At 40.4% G+C, this 26,276-nt stretch overlaps 1 protein-coding gene across 1 annotated transcript in view; it reads left to right on the top strand.

The window, feature by feature from the left end:
* Positions 1–26,276, top strand: part of SLC6A5 (solute carrier family 6 member 5) — a 69,412-nt gene that overhangs the window by 6,741 nt on the left and 36,395 nt on the right. The window contains exons 4-9 of the mRNA XM_072622000.1: positions 529–702; positions 8,111–8,252; positions 10,453–10,585; positions 15,745–15,879; positions 20,099–20,202; positions 22,107–22,231. Of these exons, the coding sequence (XP_072478101.1) occupies positions 529–702; positions 8,111–8,252; positions 10,453–10,585; positions 15,745–15,879; positions 20,099–20,202; positions 22,107–22,231 (813 nt within the window). The remainder of the gene's footprint in view (positions 1–528; positions 703–8,110; positions 8,253–10,452; positions 10,586–15,744; positions 15,880–20,098; positions 20,203–22,106; positions 22,232–26,276) is intronic.

The following is a 26,276-nucleotide window of genomic DNA, read 5'->3' as shown; positions in this document are numbered from 1 at the left end:
TACTCTGTTCTCCACCCCCCTTTGTTTTGTTTCCTTTTCCTCCCCCCAGAATTCCTCAGTCTCCTTCCAAGCTTCTTCTTTAGTAATGGTTACTGTTAATTGGAGCTCCAGAATCTGGCACCATGTAACAGTGACCTTGGTATACTAAGAGGCAGGGAGCAGGGAGAGATAGTCAATCTCCAGTCCACCAACTCCAAGGCAAAGAGTCCTGCCCGTGGATACATGCCAGTTCCAAGCTTGCTCCACTGCCTAATCTCCATGGAGGCTGCCTCACTCACAAATCTCAGTTTCACTTAATCATCAAGAAGTTGATTCAATCTTGAACCCACACCCTACAGATTCTATATAGCCCAGTAGTTTGACGGTTTTTTGTCCTGCTATTAACATTGTGGCTGCAAAAGATTCCTTGTTCCATGCCCCTTCTTCTTCTTCTTCTTCTCCCCTTCCCCCAAAATGATCTCTGGGGCATTATTGGGATGGGATGGGATTTCATTTGTGATTACTAACCTGTAGCGTTTACCTCCTTAGGCTGTGGCATCGCCATGCTGATCATCTCAGTCCTAATAGCCATATACTATAATGTGATTATATGCTACACACTTTTCTACCTGTTTGCCTCCTTTGTGTCTGTGTTACCCTGGGCCTCTTGCAACAACCCATGGAACACACCAGACTGCAAAGACAAAACCAAACTTTTATTAGGTAAGTTTAGATCAACCCATATTTGATTCCCCCCCACCCCCACTTTTAAAGATCTTCATGTGGAAACCCCTTTCTGATGTGAAGTACTTATGCCTGGAAGAAAGCTGTCTATATTTAAAGTTTGGGGTTAAAAAAATGAAGGAACAGAGTTGTCTTTAAAGTGTGGGGTTAGAAACTAAAGATGTGGGGACATTTGTCTTGATTTATTTCCTACCTCTGATTTACTACTTGAAACATCTTAGGTGTGTCACTTGAGTGTCAAGTCATTGGGCTTCAGTCTCCTCATTTGCAAAAAATGGGGACTATTTAGTCCAGCACTTTTATTTTACAGGAGAAGAGATCAAATTCCAGGGAAATTAAGTGACTTGCCCAATACTTCATAGAGCCCAGATTGGAACTCTGATTCTAAGTCCTGTATTCTTTTGACTATACCTTGTTGCCTTTGGAGAGGAGAGGGGTGTGTGTGTGTGTGTGTGTGTGTGTGATGTTTTCTAACACATAGGATGCTTTCTAATAGGTTTTTCTTAATATAATACTGTATGATATTAGATAAGACAGGTGGATGATACGGGTTGTTTTTGTGAGGTTAGTATGAGACAGTGGATGGAAAAGTGCTTTGTAAACTTGTATATTCATGATGGGAATATGATGATTACCATGAATATTTATTCATTTTAGTGATATTTACTACTATATTAATTGTAATATTAATAATAGTTTTCTTTGAAATTTCTTTAATTTTCATAAAAATTCCCTGATACCTCCTCATTAAATATTTGAACATCTCGTCATCCATGGACTACTTCTTTTGCAGAGAAGGTCTGCGCTATATGATAACAAAGTTATGAGAACCACTTAGAATTGCTTCTCTGTGCTGCCCCTTGATGTTGAGATATTATTTGTATAATTGAGTGATTTGGAAGGTGTGGAGGGAGGAAGGGAGGTGGACCATTTCTACCTCCAAACTAGAGTGAGAACCACATTCTTCTTAAGAAAAAATGCTCTGGGGACTTTTAATACTAAAAGTACTTAGGCTCTGAATTTGGCCTTGGCTCACAGTGACCACAGCACTAGAACAAGGTCCAAGTTCTGCAGTGTCTCCTCCACCGAAGATATGGCGGTGCATAATTAAAGACAAGTTGAGAACAGTATGACTGTTCTCATAGTCTCATACGACAGATCTCGTCAGAAGAACAGTGAATATACAGTCGAGAAATCTAGGTTTTAGTCTCATCTCTGCTGCTTATTAGTGGGTGGTCTGGGTAAGTCATATAATCTTTTTAAGCCTCAGTTTTTTTCACCTGCAAAGAGATGACATCACTTGCAAAACCTACTTACAGTTGTTTGGAGAAAATGGTACATAAATGTCAGTAATTATTACTATTTCTCAAGAGAGCTTTTACTTTGAAAGGCTAAAACAGAGAGGTCAAACTCAAAATATCACTGTCCAGTAAAATTCTTACAACCATAGACTTAGAAGTCTCATTTTATATGTAAGGAAACTGAGGCTTAAGGAGGTTAAGTGGCCTGTCCAATGTCATGTGGATTGGCATCAGAGGTGTGACTTGAATCTGGGTCCAGAGCTAGTGTTCTTTCTTCTGTAAAATGCCACTTTCTTATTTTGAGGTTTTGGCATTCTAGGGATTTCGTGTTCAGTCTTCCATGCAGTCACACAATTGGAAAATCTGCTTGCCATAACTACTGGCCAGAAAACACCCTGATCTATAGTTATTTTTACACTTTCACCTAGCCATCTGCCCTTCGCACAGGAGCCTGCATATTCATTCTCCATATTCTTTGGCTGCAGGAATCAAACTAAATAATGGACTCAGGCCATTTTAGATTTAAAGGAAATATATGTTTAGCCTGGAAACTTGCCCTGCAGTCCTGTGACTAGGTTTCATAAGCAAGATTATACCTAAGAGGCCAAAGAACTTCCAAGGAACTGCCATTTTGGAGCAGAGTGCTTTATCCTTGATTCAGCAGTCTGAGGATGATTTCCTCCTAGACACTGCAGAACTTGAACCTTGTTCTAGTGTTGTGGTCACTGTGAGCCAAGGTCAAATTCAGAGCCTAAGTACTTTTAGTGTTAAAAGTCCCCAGAGCATTTTTTTTCTTAAGAAGAATGTGGTTCTCACTCTAGTTTGGAGGTAGAAATGGTTCCACCTACTTTCCTCCCTCCACACCTTGATAGATGTTGGCTACCAAGAAGCAATTGGTTCTAGGAGTATATGTGGTCTCATAAGTGAAGTAAAGTTATTCTGAGTGGATGCCTAATTTAATGTTTTTATTCCTGGGGTCAAAGAAAATCTGAGCACCAATTAGTATCTGCTAAGTGTAGATACTCTCTGACTGAGGTAGGAAAGGGAATTTGAGTGATGTTGGCAATGTTTAAAAATGATGTGTTTTGTATTTTACCATCCATCAGATATATAAATTTACCAAAAGTGGTGTGAAATGCCTCTATGCCATCAAGAGTGGGGTTTTCTGGTGTTAAAACTGTGCTAACTCCAACAAGTCACATTTTAAAAATAGATCGCATTTTGCACCCTCCTGTGGGTACAGCACCTTAACTTGCCGCCTGCCTTGCCTGCTTCCCCCTCACCAAGTCTTGGTTCTGATCAGGAGAGTAAAAGACAAAAGAAATAAGACTGATCCTTAAGGAGTTTATAAGACAAGCAGAACATGCCTAACATACAATTGGAGAACAGTTCAGCTGTGTGTGTATGTATACACATACATATATATCTATACACACATACAAATATATACATACATACACACATATCTAAGAGCTGGGTTTAAATAACGTTTCTGCTACTTATACCTGTGTGACCTTGGTTAAATTATTTAACCCTGTGGGGCTTCAGTTTCCCCTCCTAGAGAATGAGGGAATTGAATTCATGTCATCTATGATCACTCTCAGCTCTAAATCCATGTATCTATGAATCAACACTATGGTTTTCTTCTAGATGAGGACTCTCCTCATCTTGGTGAGAACAGGAATATTGAGGTGATTTAAAACATGAACTCTTCCTTAAAGGACCCAATAATTTAGCAGCTTTGGGAAGTAAATTGTGTTGTTCTACATATGAATTATGGGAAATGCGTGAAAATGGATCATTCTGACTATGTCTCTCCAGACTATAAGCTTCTCAGGACAGAAGTTTGTGTCGCGTAGTGTTAAGTGTTCGATTTGAAGGGAAGGGATTTGGGTTCAAATCTTGGTTCTATTTCTTACTGCCTGTGTTAATGTGGACAAATCATTGGTTTTTGATAAATCAAGTTCAGCTATTTGTATAACTGCTCTGGGGTGGTCTGGCTAACCTTTGGTGATCTGATGTGGAGGATGTAATTAAGTTGCTCACTGCTCTACAATCTGCAGTGGTTCCATATTGCCTCCTGACTAAAGATCAACCTTGCCAGTCAAAGTTGTTCAAATTTATAATTTTATGTTACCTTTTCATTCCTTATGAGCTTTATTCCCTATAAATCTCCATGCATTAAATATTTCAGGCAAAGTGGTCTGCTTTCTGTTTCCTGAACAGTGTGTGTGTGTGTGTGTGTGTGTGTGTGTGTGTGTGTATGCGTGTGTTGATGCTTCTACTTAAGTGATTCTTGATGCCTGGAATGATTTACTTTCTTCACCTGTTGAATACCTACCTATCTTTTAAAGTTCCTTTCAAACGCCATCTCCTCCAGGAAGGCTTCCCTGGTACCCTTTCCCCTTGCACTTAACACTTAGTTTTGCTCCCCTGTAATGAACTCATCATATTCTATTATGTAGTTTATCTCTGCCTCCCTGGGATCGTGGGGACCGGGTGGCTTCCAAATTCTGCATCTCTCTAGGAGTGTTCAGCACTCAATAGAAACTTAATCAATATTTGTTGAATTGAAAATAAAGTGTAATTTGCCTGTAACAGGAGTCCTGTTGACCTTTTGGAAGAATGGGAGCTATGTACCTCGCCCCCAAAAGCTTAACAGGAACACGACCTAATTTAAATACATAAATGTCTTCATTTTAATTAAAATTGTAATTAAATGCTTCATTCCCTTCCAAGTCTCAAGAAAGAACATGCTTTCATTTATTAAAAATTGCCCCGACAAATAGAATTCCATCCTCACAATTAACGTGATCATCATTTCTCGTCTTTGTTCAGGGTTGGTGAGCTGCAGAAAACAAGGCTGGGAAATAAGTTCTCTCGACGTGTAGGGAGATTACTGGCTTTGGGGGAACGAAAAGCACACTTTTGCCCCCTGGTGGTAGAAAGAGAATTCTGCAGAAAGATCGGGACTGGTACTGCAACGTGGTGCACTGCAGCAGAATCAGTGACCTTGCCTTCCACCCAGCACTCCCTGACAGATAGAATCTAGTGAGTGCCTTGTAGTCACGTGGTTTTAGAATGCCTCCTTTTCCTTTTCGCCTCTGCTTCAGCATAGGTTCAGAAGGGATTTACTGTTTGCTGATTCCCCATACCTCCATGTTAGGTAACCATTCTCATGAAATGCTGCACGATGAGAAATGACTGTTCTGCTGATCACAGAGATGCCTGTTTGTGGGGTTTTAGTCATTTGCATATAAGCCTGGGTGTTGGTGGACAAATGCTTTCTGGGTAAATTTTTAATGGTTATTATACGAGTCCACCTGGAATTCTTTGTCATTCTCTTAAGTAGCACCCTGGTGATGATGACTGGAAGGCAGCAGGTAATTACTTATGTGACTACATAGGGAAATCTTGATTCATGGCTAGAAAAGTAGAGGTAGGAGGAGATGTGAAGCCAAGAAAAGGAGGCACTGAGCCATGCCAGGAAAGAACTGTTTAATACATGCTTTATTTTTGTTTTAGGCTGAAAAATGGCAAGTTTAGGAGTCTGTGCTAGAGTGGGGGGAAAAGCACTGGATTAAGAGGCGATAGACTTGATTTCTACACCTGGCTTTGCTGCTACTTCTACGTGTAATCTTGCAGATCATAGATTCAGAGTTGGAAAGGATCTCAATGATTATCCATTCCGGAAAGTGTTGTATAGAGGATTCAGCCCTGGGTTTGGAGTCAGGAAGACCTTCATTTGAATCTTTCCTGTGACCCTGAAACCTCTTAGCCCATTTCTTTCATTGTAAAATTGGGATAATATAACCCCCTATCATAACTCCTAACCAGGAAAGCCCTCTATAGGTAGTCTTACACTTCCAACTAACCAAATGCCAACAGTGGTGAGGATTAAAGGAGATTGTGTGTATATAAAGCACTTTGAAAATCTTAAAGTACTGTGTAAATGGGAACAAAACAAATCGTATCCTTCCCCCATTTTATAGATGAGAAAAATGAGGTCAAGGGAGGTAAAGGTTTTGTCAAAGTTTCCAAAGGTAGATAAGCAGCAGAGCTGTATTTATACACTAGTCCTCTGACTCTAAAGTCAGCCTTCTTTCTATTGCACCATGCTTTGAGTAGGGGGATTTAAAGTATCCACTGTGTTCTAGGCACTTAGTAGGGAATGAAAGCAGAAGAACCCCTCCTTCAAGGACTCAAATTCTAAAAGGGGAAACTACATGTACACAAATATATAATATACATGCAAAGCAGAAGAAAAGTGATGACTGGAGGGAAATGCATTAGAATCTAGAGATATCAGGGCTCTTGCAGAAGGTGGCACTTGAATCACATCTTGAAAGAAACCAGGGATTCCAAGAGGCACAGGTGAGGAGGGCAGGAATTCCAGGTACAGGGGAACTGCCAGTGAAAAGGTGTGGAGACAGAAGATAGAGATTTGTGTGTAAGGAAAAACAATGTGAATCAATATGACTAGACTGTACCAGGAGCATTATGTAAAGAGATTGGAAAGGCTAGGTGGTGAAGAACCTTAAATGCCAGATAGGAGGGTTTGTGTTTGAACCTAGAATTAACAGGGAACCACTAGAATTTACTGAGTTGGGTAGTGATATGGTCAAACTAGCACTTCTGGAAAATCACTTTGGTAACTGAATGGGAGATGGCTTGGAGTTCGGAGGGAAGAAGATTGGGGACCATTGCAATCATCTAGGCAAGAGGTGATAAGGACATGAACTAGGCTAGTAATTGTGTGGATGCGAGAGATCATTGTGGAGATAGAGATGGCTGTATCTCTAACATGGCTAATTTCTTATAGCTCACCTCATAGCTAACAGTTAACAAGTCATGGCGATCATATTTTCACATTGACTTTGGCACGTCTTCTCTCCATTTCCACTGCTATCACCTTAGTAAAGGCTATCATTATTACTATCTCCCTAGACTGTTGCAATCACCTATTAGCTAATGTTCCCACCTTCCATTCTCTTTATCCTCCAGACTATTATTCATACTTCTGCTAGACTAATCTTCCTAGTACATGGATCTGGTCATATTACTCTTTTTTTTTCTCCTGTGACTCTTTGTTGTATCTTGAATAAAATCTAGACTCCTCAGTCTGACATTCAAAGTATTTCACAACCTAGCACCAACTCTACTTCTGTAGGCTCATATCAAATTCCTTCTCTGCATCCACCATGTTCTAGCCAAAGTGGAACTATTTTCTATATACAAAACATGGTCCACATCTTTCTGCTTTCATGTTTTTGCTCACTTCATTTCCTGTACCTAGATCATTCTCTCTCCTTTTTCCTACTGAATTGCTGGTTATCTTTTAAAGCAAATGCCACAGGCTAAACGAAGTCTTCCCTATTTTTCCTCACCAGGGGTATGCTGGAACCAGCCTAAACCACTTGGTGAGAACTGATTGTTAAATTTTAAGTGTGAGCAATTATTCCCTGGAAATCTGCAAACCTATAAATTCAGGGCTTGATTTTATTGTTTTGTTGTCTAGATTTAAGGAAGTGGTGGAGATAATGTTAATAATTCTGATTAAACCTAAAAACGTGTTATGAATACATTCTGCACCCCCCCCCCCCGCCCAAGTTGATTTTTAAATATTTACTAGCACATCCCTGCTCATTGGTAAAGATGTCTTTGGCCCTTATATGTCACTTTGTTTTGTATTTCTCTAATGTATGTCTCATATTGTATATTGTAATTTTTGGTAAAGGTTTCCACATCTTATGTAATTTTTATATATCTCAACACCTGGTCCAGTGCTCTGTATAAAGTAGGTGCTTAATAAATGTTTGTTAAATTGTTTTTCTCTTGGGTTTGAAATCTTTTAGTTACTTACAAGAGTTTTAATTTTTTCTAATTCTAGAGAACATCACTCAGCATTCTCCTTAAATCACTGCCTTTGGGAACTATATTTGATCTTTGTTTTTAGAATTTCTGAAGATACGCAAATGCTTCTTTCCTTTTCGCATCCCTAGTGCCTGAGATAATTCTTGGCATGTGGTAAGTCTTTCCTAAATGTTTGTTGATTGATCGATTTTCCTTCTTCATCTCCCAAACAGATTCCTGTTTTGTTGGTGATCATCCAAAAATACAAATTAAGAATTCAACTTTCTGTATGACTGCCTATCCAAACTTGACAATGGTTAACTTCACCAGCCAAGCCAACAAGACATTCGTCAGTGGCAGTGAAGAATATTTCAAGTAAGGAGGAAGTTTCTTAGAGGACTCTCAATTTCCCTCCCCAGAGAAAACATGTGAAATCAATTGATGAACATATAGCGGTCCCAAATCAGAGTTTGCCAGGGTCCCTAGTCTGCACATCAGAGCCAGAGTCACATGATCAATTTGTCACTTCTCCCATATCTTTCTTTTTGGAGTGGAAAATGCTGGTTTTTCTCTCTGGCATTCTGCCTGGGGGCTTCTTTACTTTGCTAAGTGCTCTGTAGAACCAGAAAAAGAGAGTGAGGTTGAACAATGATGGTTAGTGAGTAAAGTGATGTATCCCCCGAAATCCCCTCATACATAGAAAGCTGGTTCAAGATCAGTACCCACTCCAAATCTTAACTCACAAACCTCTACTGATGTATTTAGCCTTGCCAAGACAACCAGGGAAGACATTAATTCAAAACAAAAGACAAATCATACTGTATAGTGAATTGGATATCAAAAGAACATTCTGTCCATCCCCACTGGGGTACACGCTCCCATAGGCTACTATATCACCAGTATAGGGATATTCATTTATGCAGAAACTATGAAGTGTCAGTGCAGCTAGGGAGCACGTGAAGGAGCACATTTGTAGCTGTGTTTAGGGTACATTGTGTGGCTAGGGTACTTCAAACCTCGGACACTACTGAGTGAGGTTGTTCCCTGGTGACATCACATGATGCTCTCTGCTTAGGGTTGTGTCCTGTCTCTTAGGGGGTCTCTGCAGCGCTTCCTAAACTGCTCTCTGCTGCCATCTTCTGGGTTGCAGCAGCTAGTACACTTTTCCATTACTCTATAGATCTTAAGGTCTTTTATACTGCAGTATGACAAGCCATGGAGAGTCGAAGGTAACGCAGACTAGCCTCAGAATCAGTACTAAACCAGCAGAAGCCCTCAAGCCAGGACTGTCTGGTTTTTTTTTTTCTTTCTTTTTAGGCCACCCCTTTCTCAAGATACTATATCTGATGCTACCTAGGTTTGGGATTGGAATATTCCTTTTAACTCCTCTCAAATCCCAGACTGACAGTCTGAATACCTTCCAACCATTTTCGGGACTTGACTCAAAGAAAGCCACAATTACTGATGTGCTCATATGATGAAGTTCTGGTGGGTGTGGGAATAATGCTTCTGGTTGAAATGCAAATAAATCTGAGGTCAAGAATAAGGACGGCTCAACAACCTACTTCTTCCCAATCCCCCAAATGTGGGGAGTATGTATCTAAATTTAATAGACATCATTAACATTTTTTCCATTACCTTCTTAAATCAAGAGGCAATCAACAAAACAAGAAATGAACCATGATTTGTAGTTTTGTAACTTTTCAAGGCATAAGGTTCTAGCAAGCCAATTCTAGCACACTTTTGGCTACAGGCCACCTCTATATAAACTTGATTCTCAGTGGTTGACTTTATTACACTTATCTGCCAAAAATAACATACCTTCCTGGTCTCCCAAGAGCTATAACCATGGGTAATACTACCATTATTAATCGAGATGATAATAATGTCACTAGAGGAAACATTTTATGAATTCAACCAGAGCTTTCAATTAATTAGAATTTTATCTCAGAAAAAAAGAGGAAAATGACAAGAAAATAAATTTCATTTCTAATATACTTAGATAATGACCTAGATATGTTCTGGGATCCACACATTTCACCTCCCCACAACTATATACACCTATGTCACAGAAAAACAAGAACTGAGAGTCTCAGATTTGTAGTCATCAGTCATTAAATAAAAATTAAATTATATTCTCTAGACTATACTTATGAAGGTGTATAGTTTTGAATAGATGTATACACAGAAATGCTTACTCAGCTGTGGGAGGGGATAGGGAAGAAGGGATTAACTAACCCAGTAAACACATGATAAATATCTATTATGTTCAAAGTATTGTAGATACAAAACAGTTGAAAGGAACTTTCATTCCACAATTCATTTTGCTATGTTTTACCATTAGATTTGATTGTTAAGTATCCAGCACGTCTCCAGCATGGGTAAAACCCAAACCAAGGAAGTGTGCCTGCTTTGTGTAGCAAGGACTCAAATCACTCAATCCACCCTATTCATCAATCTAATCTAAAGTCCTCTGCCCTAGAATACTTGGGGACTCAGGGAGTGATCAGTGTGAAAACCCTCTCTGCTGGTTCACTGCAGCCTAACTTACTGTCACTGTCTTTTTGACTCTCAGGTATTTTGTGTTGAAGATTTCTGCAGGGATTGAATATCCTGGTGAGATCAGGTGGCCACTAGTCATATGTCTCTTCCTGGCTTGGGTGATTGTATATGCCTCCCTTGCTAAAGGCATCAAGACATCAGGCAAAGTAAGAGTTTCTCCTTACTTACTAAAGCAAAACTTCCAACCCACTTTCCAGGTGATAAGGCATTTAAATGCAGCTGTCAACTGGGGTAGTACCCTAGTGTGTGATTGGTCACCTGAAAGTCATTGGAGGGTAACATGAATCCTATTTTTACCTAGAAATATATGTGTTCATCCTTTGTTGCCGAGGAAGACCACCCCATCAGAGAAATAGTGACATGACTTGCACTTGACTTTGTTTTGAGTGAGGGAGGGCTGTGCAGGTCACCAGCTTCACTTCTCCTCCAGAGCCATCTGAATCCAGTAACCAGATATTCATCAGAATGACGAGATGACCCAAGATGAGGCAGTTGGGGTTAAGTGACTTGCCCAAGGTCACACAGCTAGTGAGTGTCAAGTGTCTGAAGTGAGATTTGAATTCAGGTCTTCCTGACTTCTGCACTGGTGCTCTATCCACTGCACCCACCTAGCTGCCCCACCCAGAAATAAGACCAGTGAATAAGGTAGAGTGGCCCCCTCACCCCTTCCAACTCCACTTTGGTTACATCTTTCCCTACAGTCTTGGCCTACGGTTTCTTGATCTCAGCTTGTAGCTAGCCAATCCTCACCAAATGTTAGTTGACTACTTTGATGTTAGCTGGTCAGATACAGTACCTCCCAGAGGTGATGGTGTTTTATAGGGGGGACCAAAATTCCTTTAAGAACCAAGAGCATATAAATGAAATGGTGGATTTGGAATGGCTGAGTGCTTATTTTTTGGATGGGGATCCTTGGCTTCCTGCTTTTAAATTCTTGCCCTTTATCTAAAGCAATGTTAATAGGCTTTGTGTGTGTGTGTGTGTGTGTGTGTGTGTGTGTGTGTGTGTTTGTGTCATGCTCCCCTTTGGCAGTCTTGTGAAGTCTATGGGCTTCTCATAATAACATTTGTTGCCTGCATTCATGACTAAGGGAATGGCTAAATTTCAGTTACAACTTAGTATAAATAAAGATTTGCTTATTTTTCCCATCCAAATTCACTGTTCCCCTGACATCTATCCATGAACCTCTTGGGAGACCTTGGGCCCCAGTTTAACTTCTTTCAAGTGTGGCTATATTAAAATAAGCAAACAAACAATTCTTTATTAGGAAAATTAGGCAAAATTGTGAGGTCTTTCTTTGGCACCTTCTCTCTCCTGGTACTCCAGGGAACTCCAGTCTACTTTTGACTCCCCATTGCCTTGGGCCCACCTTCCTGACTTCTGTTATTTGGGGGCTTGTTGATGCCCTGTTTCCTTCCCATTGAAAAGACTTGATGAACCTTACAAGGTATTAGTGAGCTTATTTCCATTGCCCCAGGTTTTTAGAGCTATAAGGAACCTCAGAGATCCTACAATTCATTTCCGTCATTTTACAGATAGACAAACAGAGGCCCATGGGGGAAAAAGACATACTGTGTCACCTAGTTAGCTCCTGGCACAACTGGTTCTAGATCTGGATCTCCTGATTCCCTGCTTAAGTGGTAGTTTAGTTATAGTTCAAGTCTTCTTGACTTGAATGCTCAGCCTTCAACTGGGTCAGTTCCCCCAGAGGACAGAAGATTCATTAGAGATTCTGGGCTCCCTCTTTGGATCTAAATTTAGAGTAAATACTATCCATGTTTCTATAACCTCTTTAGGGCTCATTGGATCCTGGCTTTTAGTGCAATGACTTTCCAGCAGAAGTGTGTGAAGACTTTGCTTATTGGTGATTACTCTTAAAAAAGGGAACCAGGAAAGACCATCTGTGAGAATGGTCTTGCAAGATACAGAGGAAAAGCTGATTGGCTTAGGGAAGGGATAAATGGAAGGAGAAGAGTTTCTAGGTCATGACTAGTTGACTGAGCAGAGGAGTATAATGAGTGTGTCCTGAATGATCATAAACTGAAGGACATTGATTTATCAAGAAAGTGCTGGTCTTGGTAGTGGAAAAGGAGAAATACTAAATTGGCAGAAAATGGAATTTTGCCAAATTCTCATTTGACTGAAAGTCAAAAGAATGCTAGACTTGGAGTCAGGGAAAACTAGATTCTTGTTCTTGCTCTGTGACTAACTCTTTGACCTTGGCCCAATCCCATACTCCTTTTGGTCCCCAGTTTCTTCATATGTAAAATACAAGCCTTGGACTAGTTAATATCAAAAGGTCTTCCATCTCTGGCATCTTATGATTTTATCTAGAAGGCTGTCACACCCCCTTCTTCCCAACACCCTGGAATATGGTCAGGACTCTTGAGTTTTATGTAGTTTCTGAAATTAGCACTTGAGGGGCCATAGTTAATGGAACTGTGAAGATAAGTGTTTTATTTCGAGCAGTTAACTTGTGGCTCTGCCTGTCTGGGAAGGATTTCCAAACAAGGATCAACGATCAATGACTTTAAGGGGAAATATTTAAAAGAAGTGACAAATCACCATCCATTATCATGGCCAAGGTTGCAGAGGCCATAATTATGATGCAGTGCCTGAGAACAGAGGTGAATGACCTGCTTAACTTCACTGGAATATTTGGTGATTGAAATCCCATGAACGATGTCAGTGCAAAATGATAGAGACATATGAGTTCTTTCTTCTTTGTTTGAGGATGAGGAAGTCTTTAAGGAGATTGAGAACACTCGGTCACTATCCTTTGTAGAATAGTTCTACAATAAAAAACCAGATGAACCCTAACTTGGATTAAAAAAAAAACAAAACCAAATACCCAGCACTTTTATTGTTGCCCCTTGGTCTTAAAATGGTTATTTTCCATTATGTCCTCTAACATTCAACCCTTTCTCATCACAAAGAAAAGCATGGGACAATGGAAAGAATATTGAATTTGGAGTCACAAGACCTTGGTTGGAATATCGACCCTACCATTTATTATCTATTTGGTCATGACCTTGGGTGAATCACATAACCTCTATGTGCCTCAGTTTTCTTGTCTGTAAAATGAATACGTTGAATTACATGACCTTTAAGATCCTTTCTAGCTCTAAATCAATTATCCTAGAACCAACTGACAAAGCAGCTACCTTGTAATATGTAGCAACTCTAGCCCACTCTTCTGAAAGGAGAAGGAAGACTTCATGTATTCTTATGGATAGAGGGTGGTCATCACAAGGAATCCAAGGTCTACAGCTGTCACTGTTGCCTTATTTACGTTTGTGATACCATTGGCTGTTCTCCCTAATTCTCCTTATTTCAGTCTGCATCAGTTTATACTCCTCTCTAAGAACTCTACAGGATCCTAGATCTAGAGGTCAATGGGACCTCAGCAGCGAGCTAGTCTAGTCCATCTCCCTTATTTTACAGATGAGGAAATTGAGGATAAAGGATGTTAAGTGGCTTGAACATGGTCACACAGGTCACCCATAAGACTGGAATAAGGGATTTGAACCGATCTCTAAAGTCAGTACTCTTTTCACTATAGCAAACTGCCTCTTCTGGTTGTTGGCAAATAGTGAACCAGGTAAGACTATTTGGAGTAGAGCCAGGCCCAGCCCTTCTGCTCCCATCTCTCTCTCTGTGAACTACCACGTGCCAAGATTTTCTCGCAATTCTTGTCAGACTTTGCTCTTGGATCTGTCATTTATACTGAAGTATCATAAATTGTTACCTCTTCTAGTGGGTAGAGATACAGTTTGTATTTTAGCAGGTACAGGAATTGAAAGGATTAAATAGGAGTGGTTGAATTTCAGGCTTCAGTTAGTGAGTCAGAGGGGACATTTCGGAAATGGTGCCTTTTTATGGCCCCTATTGGAATAACTCGAACTTGGAGTCTTTCCTCAACCTTCTTTTTTCCAGGTCAGGTCGACACAGTTCTTAGGTTTTTGCTTTCCAGCTCTGTAATCATTTTTGGTGCATCATTAACCCCTTTCTTCCCCATGCCCCTCTCAAGTTGTTCAGTCCTGAGTCAGTCACAATACAATGGTGAAGAGCTGGTTAGAGAGGGGTATTGTGGGAAGTTCATCTTATCATTTCCAGCTGATCAAATCCTGTTTATCCTTCCAAAAATTCATGTTTGCTTTGAAATAAATAAATAAAGCTCCCTGTTACTGCATTGCTGACTCATGGTCCATTTTCTGAATGTTATTTTTTTTCTGCTGCATTTGTTTATAACTGTATTCTTCCCCAGTTTATATTTATTAAGAAATCAGAATGAGGCTGGAAAACTATTGACTGACTCCTGGTTTCCAAAGTATTATCACCTTCTCAATCAGATTGACAAAGAAACTTTCTTCACTTTGACACTACAAGAAAAAAGACCAGTAGTTCTTAGTAGTCAATAGAGTCCCAGATCTCTTAGGGTTGGACATGACTAACAAACTACTGCTTTTTTCCAAAAAGCCAATGCAGATTTCAAATACATACTCATTCCTTTCTTCTTTCTTGCCCTTACTAACTTTTAGGCATCTATTTTCTAAACCCCAAACCTACTGCTGTTTAGAGTGGAAATGAGTATGAGAATGGAGAATGCCTTTTGGTGGGTAGGCTGGGTGTCTGAGTTCTGTAGGTGCCATCGGGGTGACAGTCTTCCCTCCCCTGGTGGGCATTTCTCCCTCTGGTTATATCACTGTAGGTAGATACTCCATTAGTGTGGTAACATTATCCATGCCTCTTTCATATCCATGTCATCAGAATTACTGATAGACAGTGGATTCAGCTTCTTTTCCCCTTTACTGTATGTGCACAGCAAAGATGTTTCCTCTCCTGTTTAAATATTCCTGATCACCAGTTATCTGAATACATGCAGTTCTTTCCTCTAGAACAGTGATTCTTTAATTTTCTGGTGTCATGGACCTCTTTGGTAGTTTGCTGAAGCCTATGGAGCCCTTCTCAAAATAATGTTTTTAAGTCCAAAACATATAAGGTTAGCCAAAATTTTTATGTTTTCATTCCTATTCTAGTTCACCAACATCCTTGAATTCTTTCCATGGACAGTTTTGGGTTTGGCAGACCTCAAGAACCACTGCTCTAGAATGTTGAACAGTCCAGGTCTCTCACTTTGCCCCAATGTCAGCTCTAGCAGGACCTGGCAGTGACAGACTTGCTATCTTGACATCTTATCCACTTGTGCCCCCAGTAGATTGTTTTTGACTATGTCAATGAATGTGCCATCATGTATGGCAGTCTTGACCCATTTCACTTAAAGTAAGATTGTTGGTTTTTCTAGGTGGTGTACTTTACTGCTACATTTCCTTATGTTGTCCTTGTGATTCTACTCATCCGAGGAGTTACCTTGCCAGGAGCTGGAGCCGGAATTTGGTACTTCATTACACCTAAGTGGGAGAAACTTACCGATGCTACAGTAAGCTCATTATTTCACTTATAATGCCCTAGTGAAAGGTGATGGGACAGTGGGTAATATGCAGGGCTTGGAATCAGGAAGAGTTGGGTTCATGTCCCGGTCCTGCCTCATTCCTGACTAGATATGTGATCCTGAGGCTCCTTGAGGTGCCTCGAGAAAATCCATAAGACTTTAAGTTATTATAGTGGAAGGGTTGCTATCAGTGTTGGTGGAGGGTATAATTTACTCGGGTAAATAATAAGCTAGATGGTGCAGTGTAGAAGAGGCTAGACTTGGAGTCAGGAAGAGTTCAAATCCCATCTTAGACACTTACTAGCTATGTAACCTTGGGCAAGTCACTTCACTTGTTTTCTGCTGCAGAAATTTATAATTATAAAGTGGTGATGGCCAGTTAGGTGGCACAATGGATAGGTGCTGGGCCTGGAGTCAGGAAGATTCATCTTCTTGAGTCCAAATCCAGTCTCAGACACTTACTAGTTGTGTGACCTTAGGCAAGTCACTTCACCCTATTTGCCTCAGTTTCCTCATCTATAAAATGAGCTGGAGAAGGAAATGTCAAACTACTCCAGTATCTTTGTTAAAAAAATCCCAAATAGATTATGAAGAGTATGAAACTGAACAACAACAAAAGTGGTGATAATCATAGTACCTATCTCCCACAGTTGTTGAAAGGATTAAAGGAGATAGTATATGCAATGCTTTGCAAATCTTGAAGTGCCATAGAAATGCTACCTAGCTATGTAGACCTATATTCCTATATATGATGGATTGGACAGATGTGTAGGAAGAACCAGCTTAGTGTCAGCTCATCAATTTCATTTTCCTTCCCATTGAAATCTGGGAAATCTCTTGGGGTTGATCTGTTGGATAGACAATGGATTGTGGAACATCCCTTCTTGAGAGCAAGGATGGTTTCATTCCTGTCCTTGTAATTTCAATATCCAACACACTCCCTGGTATATAACTACTGCTTAATAATTCATTTTGGCTGATTGATTCCTTATACTTTTTTGTAACCCTGGAAACGGATTGATACATTTAGGAGATTTTAATTAAAAAAATGAATTTAAAGCAAAAAAGAAAAGCATATTTAGTGTTTTCTGGGTTGCCTAGGACAGTTGTCCAAATCTCCTGCCTCATATGTGGTCATGTGATAGTATTAAAATGAAAAATGGAATTCCCTTGATAATATTCAGACTATCTCATGATGTCAGTGTGGTAATAATGATTATGTCTACGAAGCCAAGTTACACAGGTTGGAAATTAACTGCACCCACCCAACCATGAAGCAATTATATTTCCAAAGGGACCAGACACACTAATTATTCCCAGCATTTGGAAGTGGGCACAGAGCACACTGCTGGTTTTTTTTGTCCTAACTTCTCTCATGCTGCGTCACTGTGTTCCTATTTTAAGAGCTCCCAGTATACAAAAACCCAATTGTGAAAAAAAAAATAAAAATAAAAATGAGGATTTAATTGTTTAAATGACAGGAGTTTTCTTGCTTTGGCAAAAGGATTAATCTTAGGTTTCATTTATATATGGAGTGTGTATATGGTACATGTGCCGGTGCCCCACTGTAATGTAATGGAAATCATTGCAATTGGAGTTAGAGGGAGGACCTGGGTTTGAATCCTTGCACAGTAATTTCCTATCTACCTCAGGCAAATCACCTTATAGAGATTTGTAAAATCAGAGACCTGGGCTTCATGACCTTGAAGGTTTCCCTTAGCTGTAGGCTCCTATGATCCCTAGGGACTACAGCTATGAAGACAGCACCTTTGGGAATAAGCCTTGCTTGGCAGATTTGCTTTAGCTAGCTGCTTTAGTGGCTGACTCATGTGGCCACTGCTCTCGGCACCGAGATAGCACTCTGAAGTGGGGTTGTCAGCAGGAAGGCTATGATGCGCCATTCATCTGTCAGCTGACACTATGAACGTACTTGATAGGTTGCTCTCATTGGCCTTGAATTTGGACTGGGTTTTTGCAGTGTTGGTGTCCGGCAAGAGTTCATGATCCAAAGGACGCTGTACCTGTAGTTGCAGGTGACTACCTCCTACTGCATCCTTTGTTGTGAATTTCTGGCACTCTGCCCAGAGTCAGGGGGCTCAGTCATTGAGCCAGGACAGGATCATCTTGTCCATGTATCTGGAGATTGGGGTTTTATTGTGTAGTACCTCTGTCATTGCTAGTCACTAGCCTTGTCATATTTAATAAGAAGCACCAGGCACTGGGCAAGTCCCATTCTCATCCTGGCAGATATCTGCTCTAGACTGCAATGAAGTGCTACAGATCCCTTTTCAGAGTGGACAGGATGACCTGTCCCCAAGTTTCATCTATCTCTAATGACTGAAAAAAATCTATTAAGAATTTATTTTGTGCTAAAACCTGGGCTAAATTCTAGGCATTCAAATACAAGACAGACAGTCTCTGCTCTCAAGGAACTTACATTGTAAGTGGGGAATAAAACACACATATAGGAGGATTCAGCTGTAACATGGATGGGAGGACCCAGTAGTCCTTAGGGTTCAGTGGTGGTACAGATGGTAAGACCCAGGGGCCTTTCAGGTACATTAGCAGGTCAGTTCCAGGAAGACTTGATGTTGGTTATTCCGTGCTCAATGCAGTCAGGGTGGCTTTGCTATCTTGTTATTCCAAGGGGTGTGGTTAAGGAGCCTCTGACATCATAGCATCTTAGATTTCGAGTTGGAAGGGACTTGAGAGGTCATCTAGTCAGAACTCTTGATTTCACCAATGAGGAAATTGAGTTTTAGAGAGATGAAATGACTTTGCCCATCATTAATTCACATGCTTTTGTCTGTGGTAGCACAATCTAAGACCCCCATCTCCACTTGTGAACAGGCAAGCAAACCAAAGATTACAGGATGCATGTGTGATTTAATAACAACTTAAAAAAATGTGTCTAATATATAGTTTATACAATACACATATAATATATACATACATATACATGCATGCATGCATCCATATATATGTATATATGTAGGTGTGTGTGTATGTATGTATACATGTGTGTTGTGTACTTGTGGCAGTCTTCAGATCTCACACATTGCTATCCTTCCAATACTTTATGAAGGAGGTTAAAAGTTATACATTAAGGGGGCAAGAGATTTTGTTGACCACATCATAGCAAGATGGAAGACAGAAAATAATCATTGAGCAGAGCTACAAATATGGGAAAGATCTATGATATCTTCAATATGGGAATCCCCTAGGGTAGGCACTGTCTGCTGTCAACATGCAAGTAGTCTATCATTTAGGTTGGCAAATCTTAGGGATTTGTTTGAAACATTTTTGCTTTTCATTCATTCATTCATTCATTTATTCATAGTGAGTAGGAGATTCTTACTCTAAGTCACAGTATAGGTCAGAGGGAGGATTTGACCCTTAGGTTTTCCTGATTCCAAGCTGGTGTCTTATCCACTATACAGCACAGTCTCTCCACAAGGCAGAGGTAAGGACAGTCATTGCTGAGGACCAAACTCTTGTAATGAGACCATTGAGTAGAAAGGTGACTGTGCAAGAAAGAAAGAATTTATCTGCTTTGGACTCTGTTGTGGCATATTTGATAAATTCCTCTATCCGAGATGACAGAGCAAAACAAAAAATTGGAAAGTTATTTATGATCTGAGAATTAGAACTTTGTTCGTTGCATGGAAGTGATTGTCCTCTCCCAGCTGGTTTAGTACAACCCTCTATCTTAAGTTTTCAGTAGGAGAAATCTGTTAGGAACATCCTCAAGTCAATAATACTGGCTTTTCTCTATACTTTGGTTTACACGTTTGTAGGCAGATTTTGTGAAGGCTGTGTATTTCTTGAAGTAATAAGCAAAGGTAATTACTAAATTATTGGATTTCTTCCTGTAGACCTTGGGAAAAACTCTCAGCAAAGACAGCTGACAGGTTCTTTGTTATCAGGTATTGTTTGATGTGAGTTAGTCCAGTGGCAGTCATTCTCTGTGCAGAATTTAGTTATTATTCCCCAGACCAACTTCAGTTTCTTTGGATTAATTTGTAAACCAAGGCATTTGACTCATTCATATTTTTGAGAGGATGTTCATGCTGAGCTTCCCTGAGTCTACTTGGCACTTGGTACAGTTCCTTTGGGATTTTGTGACACTGGGAAAATCCCTCTCATTCGTCCCCACTGGAGTTTGCCCCTAAGGCTAACCTGCCATTTCCTTTCCTTTGCTCCCCAGGTATGGAAAGATGCTGCAACTCAGATTTTCTTCTCTTTGTCTGCTGCATGGGGAGGTCTGATTACTCTTTCTTCTTACAACAAATTCCACAACAACTGCTACAGGTAGGTTGGAACCTGGCTGTGGCTGAGGTGGAAGTGGATGGGGGTGGAAGTTGAGTGGGTAGAGCCCGAGGCTTGGACTCAAGAGTCCTGGGATCAGGGTTGGTACATCCATCCCTGACTCTTAACCTGACTGAGGAGGTAGTGACTTTCCTAGGGCCAAGAAGGGAGTCAATGGTGGGTCAGAATTACTATAATCTTGTGGGGGTTTTCCCCTAGAAGTCCCCTTCTTTCTACTATACAGCAGTTACCCTGATGTAGGTCATCATCACCCTAGACCTGGATTATTTCAATACGCTTTTGTTTTTATATCTATCACTACCAGTTATACCCACTGGCCCCCAACATGAATGTTCCCTTGTAACAAAGAAAAATATTTAAGCCAAGTCAACACGCATGACTTGTGGAAGTCTACAGTTTTTACTTCTTGCTATCCTTCTAATACTTTATGAGGGTGATTAAACGCTATCCATAAAGGGGCAGATGTTGTTAGCCACATTATATTGAGATGGAGGACAGAATCTGTCCGATAGGACAGTCAACATTCTATACCCATAGACCACCAACTCTCTAATCAAAAGAGGTAGAATTCTTTTAGACTAGTCATTCAACATCACTTATTGGCAACATATTATAGATAGAGTTCTTTGCTAGGTGCTACTTGGAAATAGCAAGAAATTTAGGACATGGCCTTTGTATTTGAGTTTGTAGTCTAGATAGGGAGAAAGGAAACCTGACTACCTGAAAAGTATCTGAGGATATCAGGCATTACTGTCTATGAAAGGTGCCAAATGAATGGTATGGAGAGTAAGAGTTCTCAGAATTCAGAGGAAGAAATCACTTTTGGCTGGGGTCTTTGCTCAGTAACTGAAAGGGATGCTTAGAGCATTCCAGATTGGAAAAAAAAGTATAAGCAAAAACTCCAAGGCAGAAAAACCCAAAAATGTTTGGAAAACAATCAATAGTCCATTAAACAGGAGGGGAAGTATTTATAGGGGAGAAGAAGGAAATAAATCAGAAAGATAAGTTGAGACTTTATTAAAAAAGGTCTTAAATGCCTGGTCAAGGTGTTTGGATGAATAATGTTATAATTACTTGTTAATAAAGGATTTGAAAATTTGTGGGCACATGGAAAATGCAGAGGAATGCAGGATCCCTGTCACTTTAGAAAAGACTTCCAGCTTGCAGGTTGGACAAACCTATTCACTTGGGGGAAAGTGGGCTTCTACAAAGATGATGTTTGGGAAGTAAGTGAAATTTCCATTCATCCCCTTCCACCTCCTGTCTTGGGTTCTTCTTCTTCCTTTCAGTACCCAGATCCCCTAAACCGAGGGCTGGCTATTCAATTCCCAGTGCAGTGCTCCAAGCTGGCAGTCTCCAGCACTGCTTATCCTCCAATTCTTTACTGCCACCTCTTTCCCTCAAGGGTATCCCTGTTCTGCATCCCTTCCCCTTAGGGCCCTGCTCTGCTCTCCTCTGATAAAGAAATCCTGGCAAGTGCTATAATGAGTGATAAAGGATTGCCCTATTGTCCATTCCAGGGAACACATGCACATTTAAACTGACTTTACAGATCCAGTGTCTCAACACAAAGACACTGGGACAGACTTTTGGGTTGGGGTACTCTTGCACATCCCTCAGATTACATGGTGGGATTGTAGTTGGGCCCTGTTATTATGAGTAGGCTATCAAGAAGAAACTTACGTATAATAAGGATGGATTAATGTTCAACAACTGATCAAGCAACCAATATTTCTTAGGTGCTTACTATGCTAGATGCTGGGGATAAGGGTATAATGAATGACAAAATCCTTACTTTCAAATCATAGCAGTAGCCTTGAAATCTTGGGTCATGCCCACACCCACATGGTAAGTATAACATGATGGCCCTTGTTTCTTCTCTCCAGAGATACACTTATTGTCACCTGTACCAACAGCGCTACAAGCATCTTTGCAGGCTTTGTCATCTTCTCTGTCATCGGCTTCATGGCAAACGAGCGCAAAGTAAACATTGAGAATGTGGCTGACCAAGGTAATGTACACAACATTCCTTTGGATTGTGCTTTATGGTCGACACCACATGTCACTACAACTCAATTGAAACCTCACTGGTTCATGCTCAGTTCCCTACTCTGCCTGGTACTCAGATCTTCAACATGTGATTGGTTCCTGTTAGGCATAAGGGTGGGGACAGAGTAAATTAGAGCTCTGGATCAGACAGTGGAAGCTGGATGACTTGTTGGTTTTTCTGGTGTTTTCTGAGTCCTGGAGGTTTGTAGACTAGCAAAGGAGATGCTTTGAAATATTCCTTCCCTCTACTACCATTCTTATATTTCTTCATTAATTTCTTTTTTTCTTAATATTATTTTTCATTTTTAACACAGTTTATAACAGATAAAACAATTCAAACTTTTGGTCAGGTGACTCTTCTTTATAAAGCATTTACAATATGGACCACAAAAGAATTTTTTTTTAAATGTTAACCAACTGAGACACAAATAATATTTATGTTGCTAACTTCACCAGCTCTTGGCCTAATTGTCTCCACAGCATTGTTAAGAATTAAAGGACCCTAACTTATTGTTGTTGGTCTAAAGTCCTAAGCCTAATAGTTTAATTTTAGACTTAACCTCAGATGTTCCTCTTCCAATAATCTATAGTTGACCAGATCTGGTATTAAGCTTACAAACCTTTTGACTATAGGAAATTACCACTAAGAGTAGGAACATTGCAGGGAAACAATATCTCCCCAACTTTATGTCAGTTCCAGGCAGGAATAGATTGTCCACTTGCATTCAGTCAGGCTTAAAGTCTGCCAGGTGTCAGTGGGGAAATTGAGTCAGGAGAATCCTACCTCAGCCCAGCCGCTCTCCCACCCTTCCCATGAGATTACCTTTTGCAGTTCATACCAGTATCTCACAGGCTTACTGGAATCATGGATTGGAGGCTCAGACCACATTTCTTGCTATCCATACCTGGAGTTAGACTCAGAAGAACAGTCACTTAATCGTCCTACAGCATCTAAAAATGGCAAGTACCAATAACAAAGTTTCAAATACGATTATAATTTCACTTTGGCTAAGGAACATCTTTTGAGGCAGGTCTTAAGTGACTTACATGCCTTTCTATACATGTTCTAGTTCCTGATCAAGTAGAAATCATAAAGTCAAATTTACCATTAAAACCTTAACTTTTCCATCAATGCCAAATTTTACCCGAGGTTACCTTCCTCTAGGAAATTTAGACTAAAATTCTTTTCTCCAAACGAAAGATGTCATTGATTTATTTTCAGTAATTAATTCAGTCAATTGTTTTAATACTAATTGCTTTTACCTCACTTTGTAACATGTCCAATTTTTCTCCCCAGCACTCCCCTCCCCCTGCTTCCTAATATCTTGCATTCTGATTACTCCTTCCCTCAATGTACCCTCCCTTCTATCACACCCCACCCTTCGCTTATCCCCATCTTCTCTCTTTTCTTGTTGGGCAAGATAAATTTCTATATCCCATTCCCTGTATTTCTTGTTTCCCAAGTATATGCAACAAAAATTCTCAACATTTGTTGCTAATACTTTGAATTCCAACTTCTCTCCCTCCCCCCCTCCCCAGCCCCAATGAGAAGGCAAGCAATTCAATACAGACTAAATATGTGTTGTTTTGCAAAAGACTTCCATAACAATCATGTTGTGTAATACTAATTATATTGCCCTCTGTCCTACTCTATCCTCCCTTATTTTTTCCACCACAATTGACCTTGTCCCTTCTCGAAAGTGTTTATTTCTAGTGACTTCCTTCTCCCATTTGCCCTCCTTTCTAACATTCCCCTCACTCCACTTGTCACCTCCTCTCCTACTTTCCTGTGGTGTGATATAAATTTTCATATCAAATTTAGTGAGCATGTTATTCCCTCCTTCAGCCATCTGTGGACAGAGTAGCTTTATTTCCCCCCCCCCCCCATCTCCCTTTCTCCCTTATCTCCTCTGTTGAATAAGATTTTTCTTATCTCTTTTATGAGATATAGCCTGCCCTGTTCCATTTCTCCCTTTCTCTTCCCAGTGTTTTCCTCCTTTACCCCTTAATTTTTATTTTATTTTTATTTATTTTTTTGTGTGGATATCATCTCTTCTGATTCCACACACCCTGTACTCTCTCTATATATGTATATGTGTGTGTGTGTGTGTGTGTATGTACAATCTCTCCATCTACCCAAATACTGAGAAAAGATTCAAGAGTTATAAATATTTTCTTTCTATGAAGTAATGTAAACAGTTCAGCTTTAGAGAGTCTTTTATGATTTTTCTTTCCTGTTTACTTTTTCATGCTTCTATTGATTCTTGTTTTGGGAAGTCAAATTTTCTATACAGATCTGGTCTTTTCCTCAATATGAATGATTGAAAGTCTTCTATATCTTTGAATGACCATTTATTCCCTTGAAGTATTATACTCAGATTTTCTGGGTAGGTGATTCTTGATTTCAACCTCAGTTCCTTTGACCTCTGAAGTATCCCATTCCAAGCCCTTTGATTCCTTAATGTTGAAGCTGCTAGATCCTGGGTTATCCTGATTGTATTTCCACAGTACTCAAATTATTTCTTTCTAGCTGCTTGCAATATTTTCTCCTTGATCTGGGAACTCTGAAATTTTGCCACAATATTCCTAGGAGTTTCTCTTTTCGGGTCTCTTTCAGGAGGTGATTGGTGGATTCTTTCAATATTTATTTTGCTCTCTGATTCTAGAACATCAGGGCAGTTTTCCTTGACAACTTCATGGAAGATAATGTCTAGGCTATTTTTTTGAACATGGTTTTCAGGTAGTCCCATAATTTTTAAATTGTTTCTCCTGGATCTATTTTCCAGGTCAGTTGTTTTTCCAATGAGATGTTTCACATCATCTTCTATTTTTTCAAATTTTTGGTTTTTTTTACTAACTGCTTGGTTTAATTCATAGTCATTCATTTCCCTGAACTCAATGTTCTCTTCCTCATCTGAAAGGATGGGAGGAGATATCTGTTCACCAAGAAAGTAACCTTCTATGGTCTTCTTTTTTTTCCCTTTTCTGGGCATTTTCCCAACCAGTGACTTGACTTCTGAGTGTCCTCTCCACACCCACCTCACCTCCAGATCTGCCTAGCCAGTGCTTGGGGTCTGAGATTCAAATGCTGCTTCCCAGCCTCAGGGCTTTGGGCAGGGGCAGGGCTGCTATTCAGTGTGAGATTAAGTTCAGGTGCTCAGGTGGGGGCAGGGCCACCTCCTGGGCTCAGTTCCCTCAGGGGGTTTATGCAGAGACCTTCAACAATGGATCCCAGCTGCTGCTTGTTTTGGGAGCCCTTGTTCACTGCTGCCTCTGCTGCTGCCTCCTGAGGGGACCTGAGTTATGGGGACATCCTGCTCCCCTCTCGTCAAGCCAAAAAGACTCTCACTGACCGTTAGCACCCATGGGTGGAGGGACCTGTGCAGCTGCTAGAGATTCCATCCCTGAAGCCTGCTGGGATCTGCTCCTCTCGGTGCCAAGTGGCCAAGGCAGGGCTGAGCTCTGCTCCGGGTCTGGTGCACGACAGACCTTTGGTGTCAGTTTTTCAGGTCTCTCTGGAACAGAAATCTCCTCCACTCTGTTGTTCTGTGGCTTCTGCTGCTCCAGAATTTGTTGGGAGATCTTTTTTACAGGTATTTTATGGGCTGTGGGTTTCGGAGCTAGCATATGTGTGTCTTTCTACTCTGCCATCTTGGCTCCTCCCTCTCAATTTTCTCTTTCAACGAATTATTTTGTTCAGTGAGCTTTTGAACCTTCTCCTCCATTTGGCTAATTCTGCTTTATAAAACCTCCTTCTTTTGGACCTCTTTTTCCAATTGAGTTAGCCTCTTTTTAAAGCTGTTATTTTCCTCAGCATTTTTTTAGTTCTCCTTTAGTAAGCTGCTGACTTGTTTTTTAAAGTCTTCTATTGCCTGAGCCCAGTTTAAGTTCCGTTTGGAGGCCCTGGAGGCAGAGGCCTTGATTTCCTCTGACAATATGCCTTGTTCTTCCTCATCTGAAAGGATCAGGGGAGATACCTGTTCCCCAAGAAAGTAGTCTTCTATGGT

This window comes from Notamacropus eugenii, chromosome 6 (genome assembly GCF_028372415.1).
Source record: "Notamacropus eugenii isolate mMacEug1 chromosome 6, mMacEug1.pri_v2, whole genome shotgun sequence".
In the NCBI taxonomy this organism is placed as follows: Eukaryota; Metazoa; Chordata; class Mammalia; order Diprotodontia; family Macropodidae; genus Notamacropus; species Notamacropus eugenii.
The sequence above is the reverse complement of the archived record's forward strand: the minus strand, read 5'-3'. Positions and strand labels throughout refer to the sequence as shown.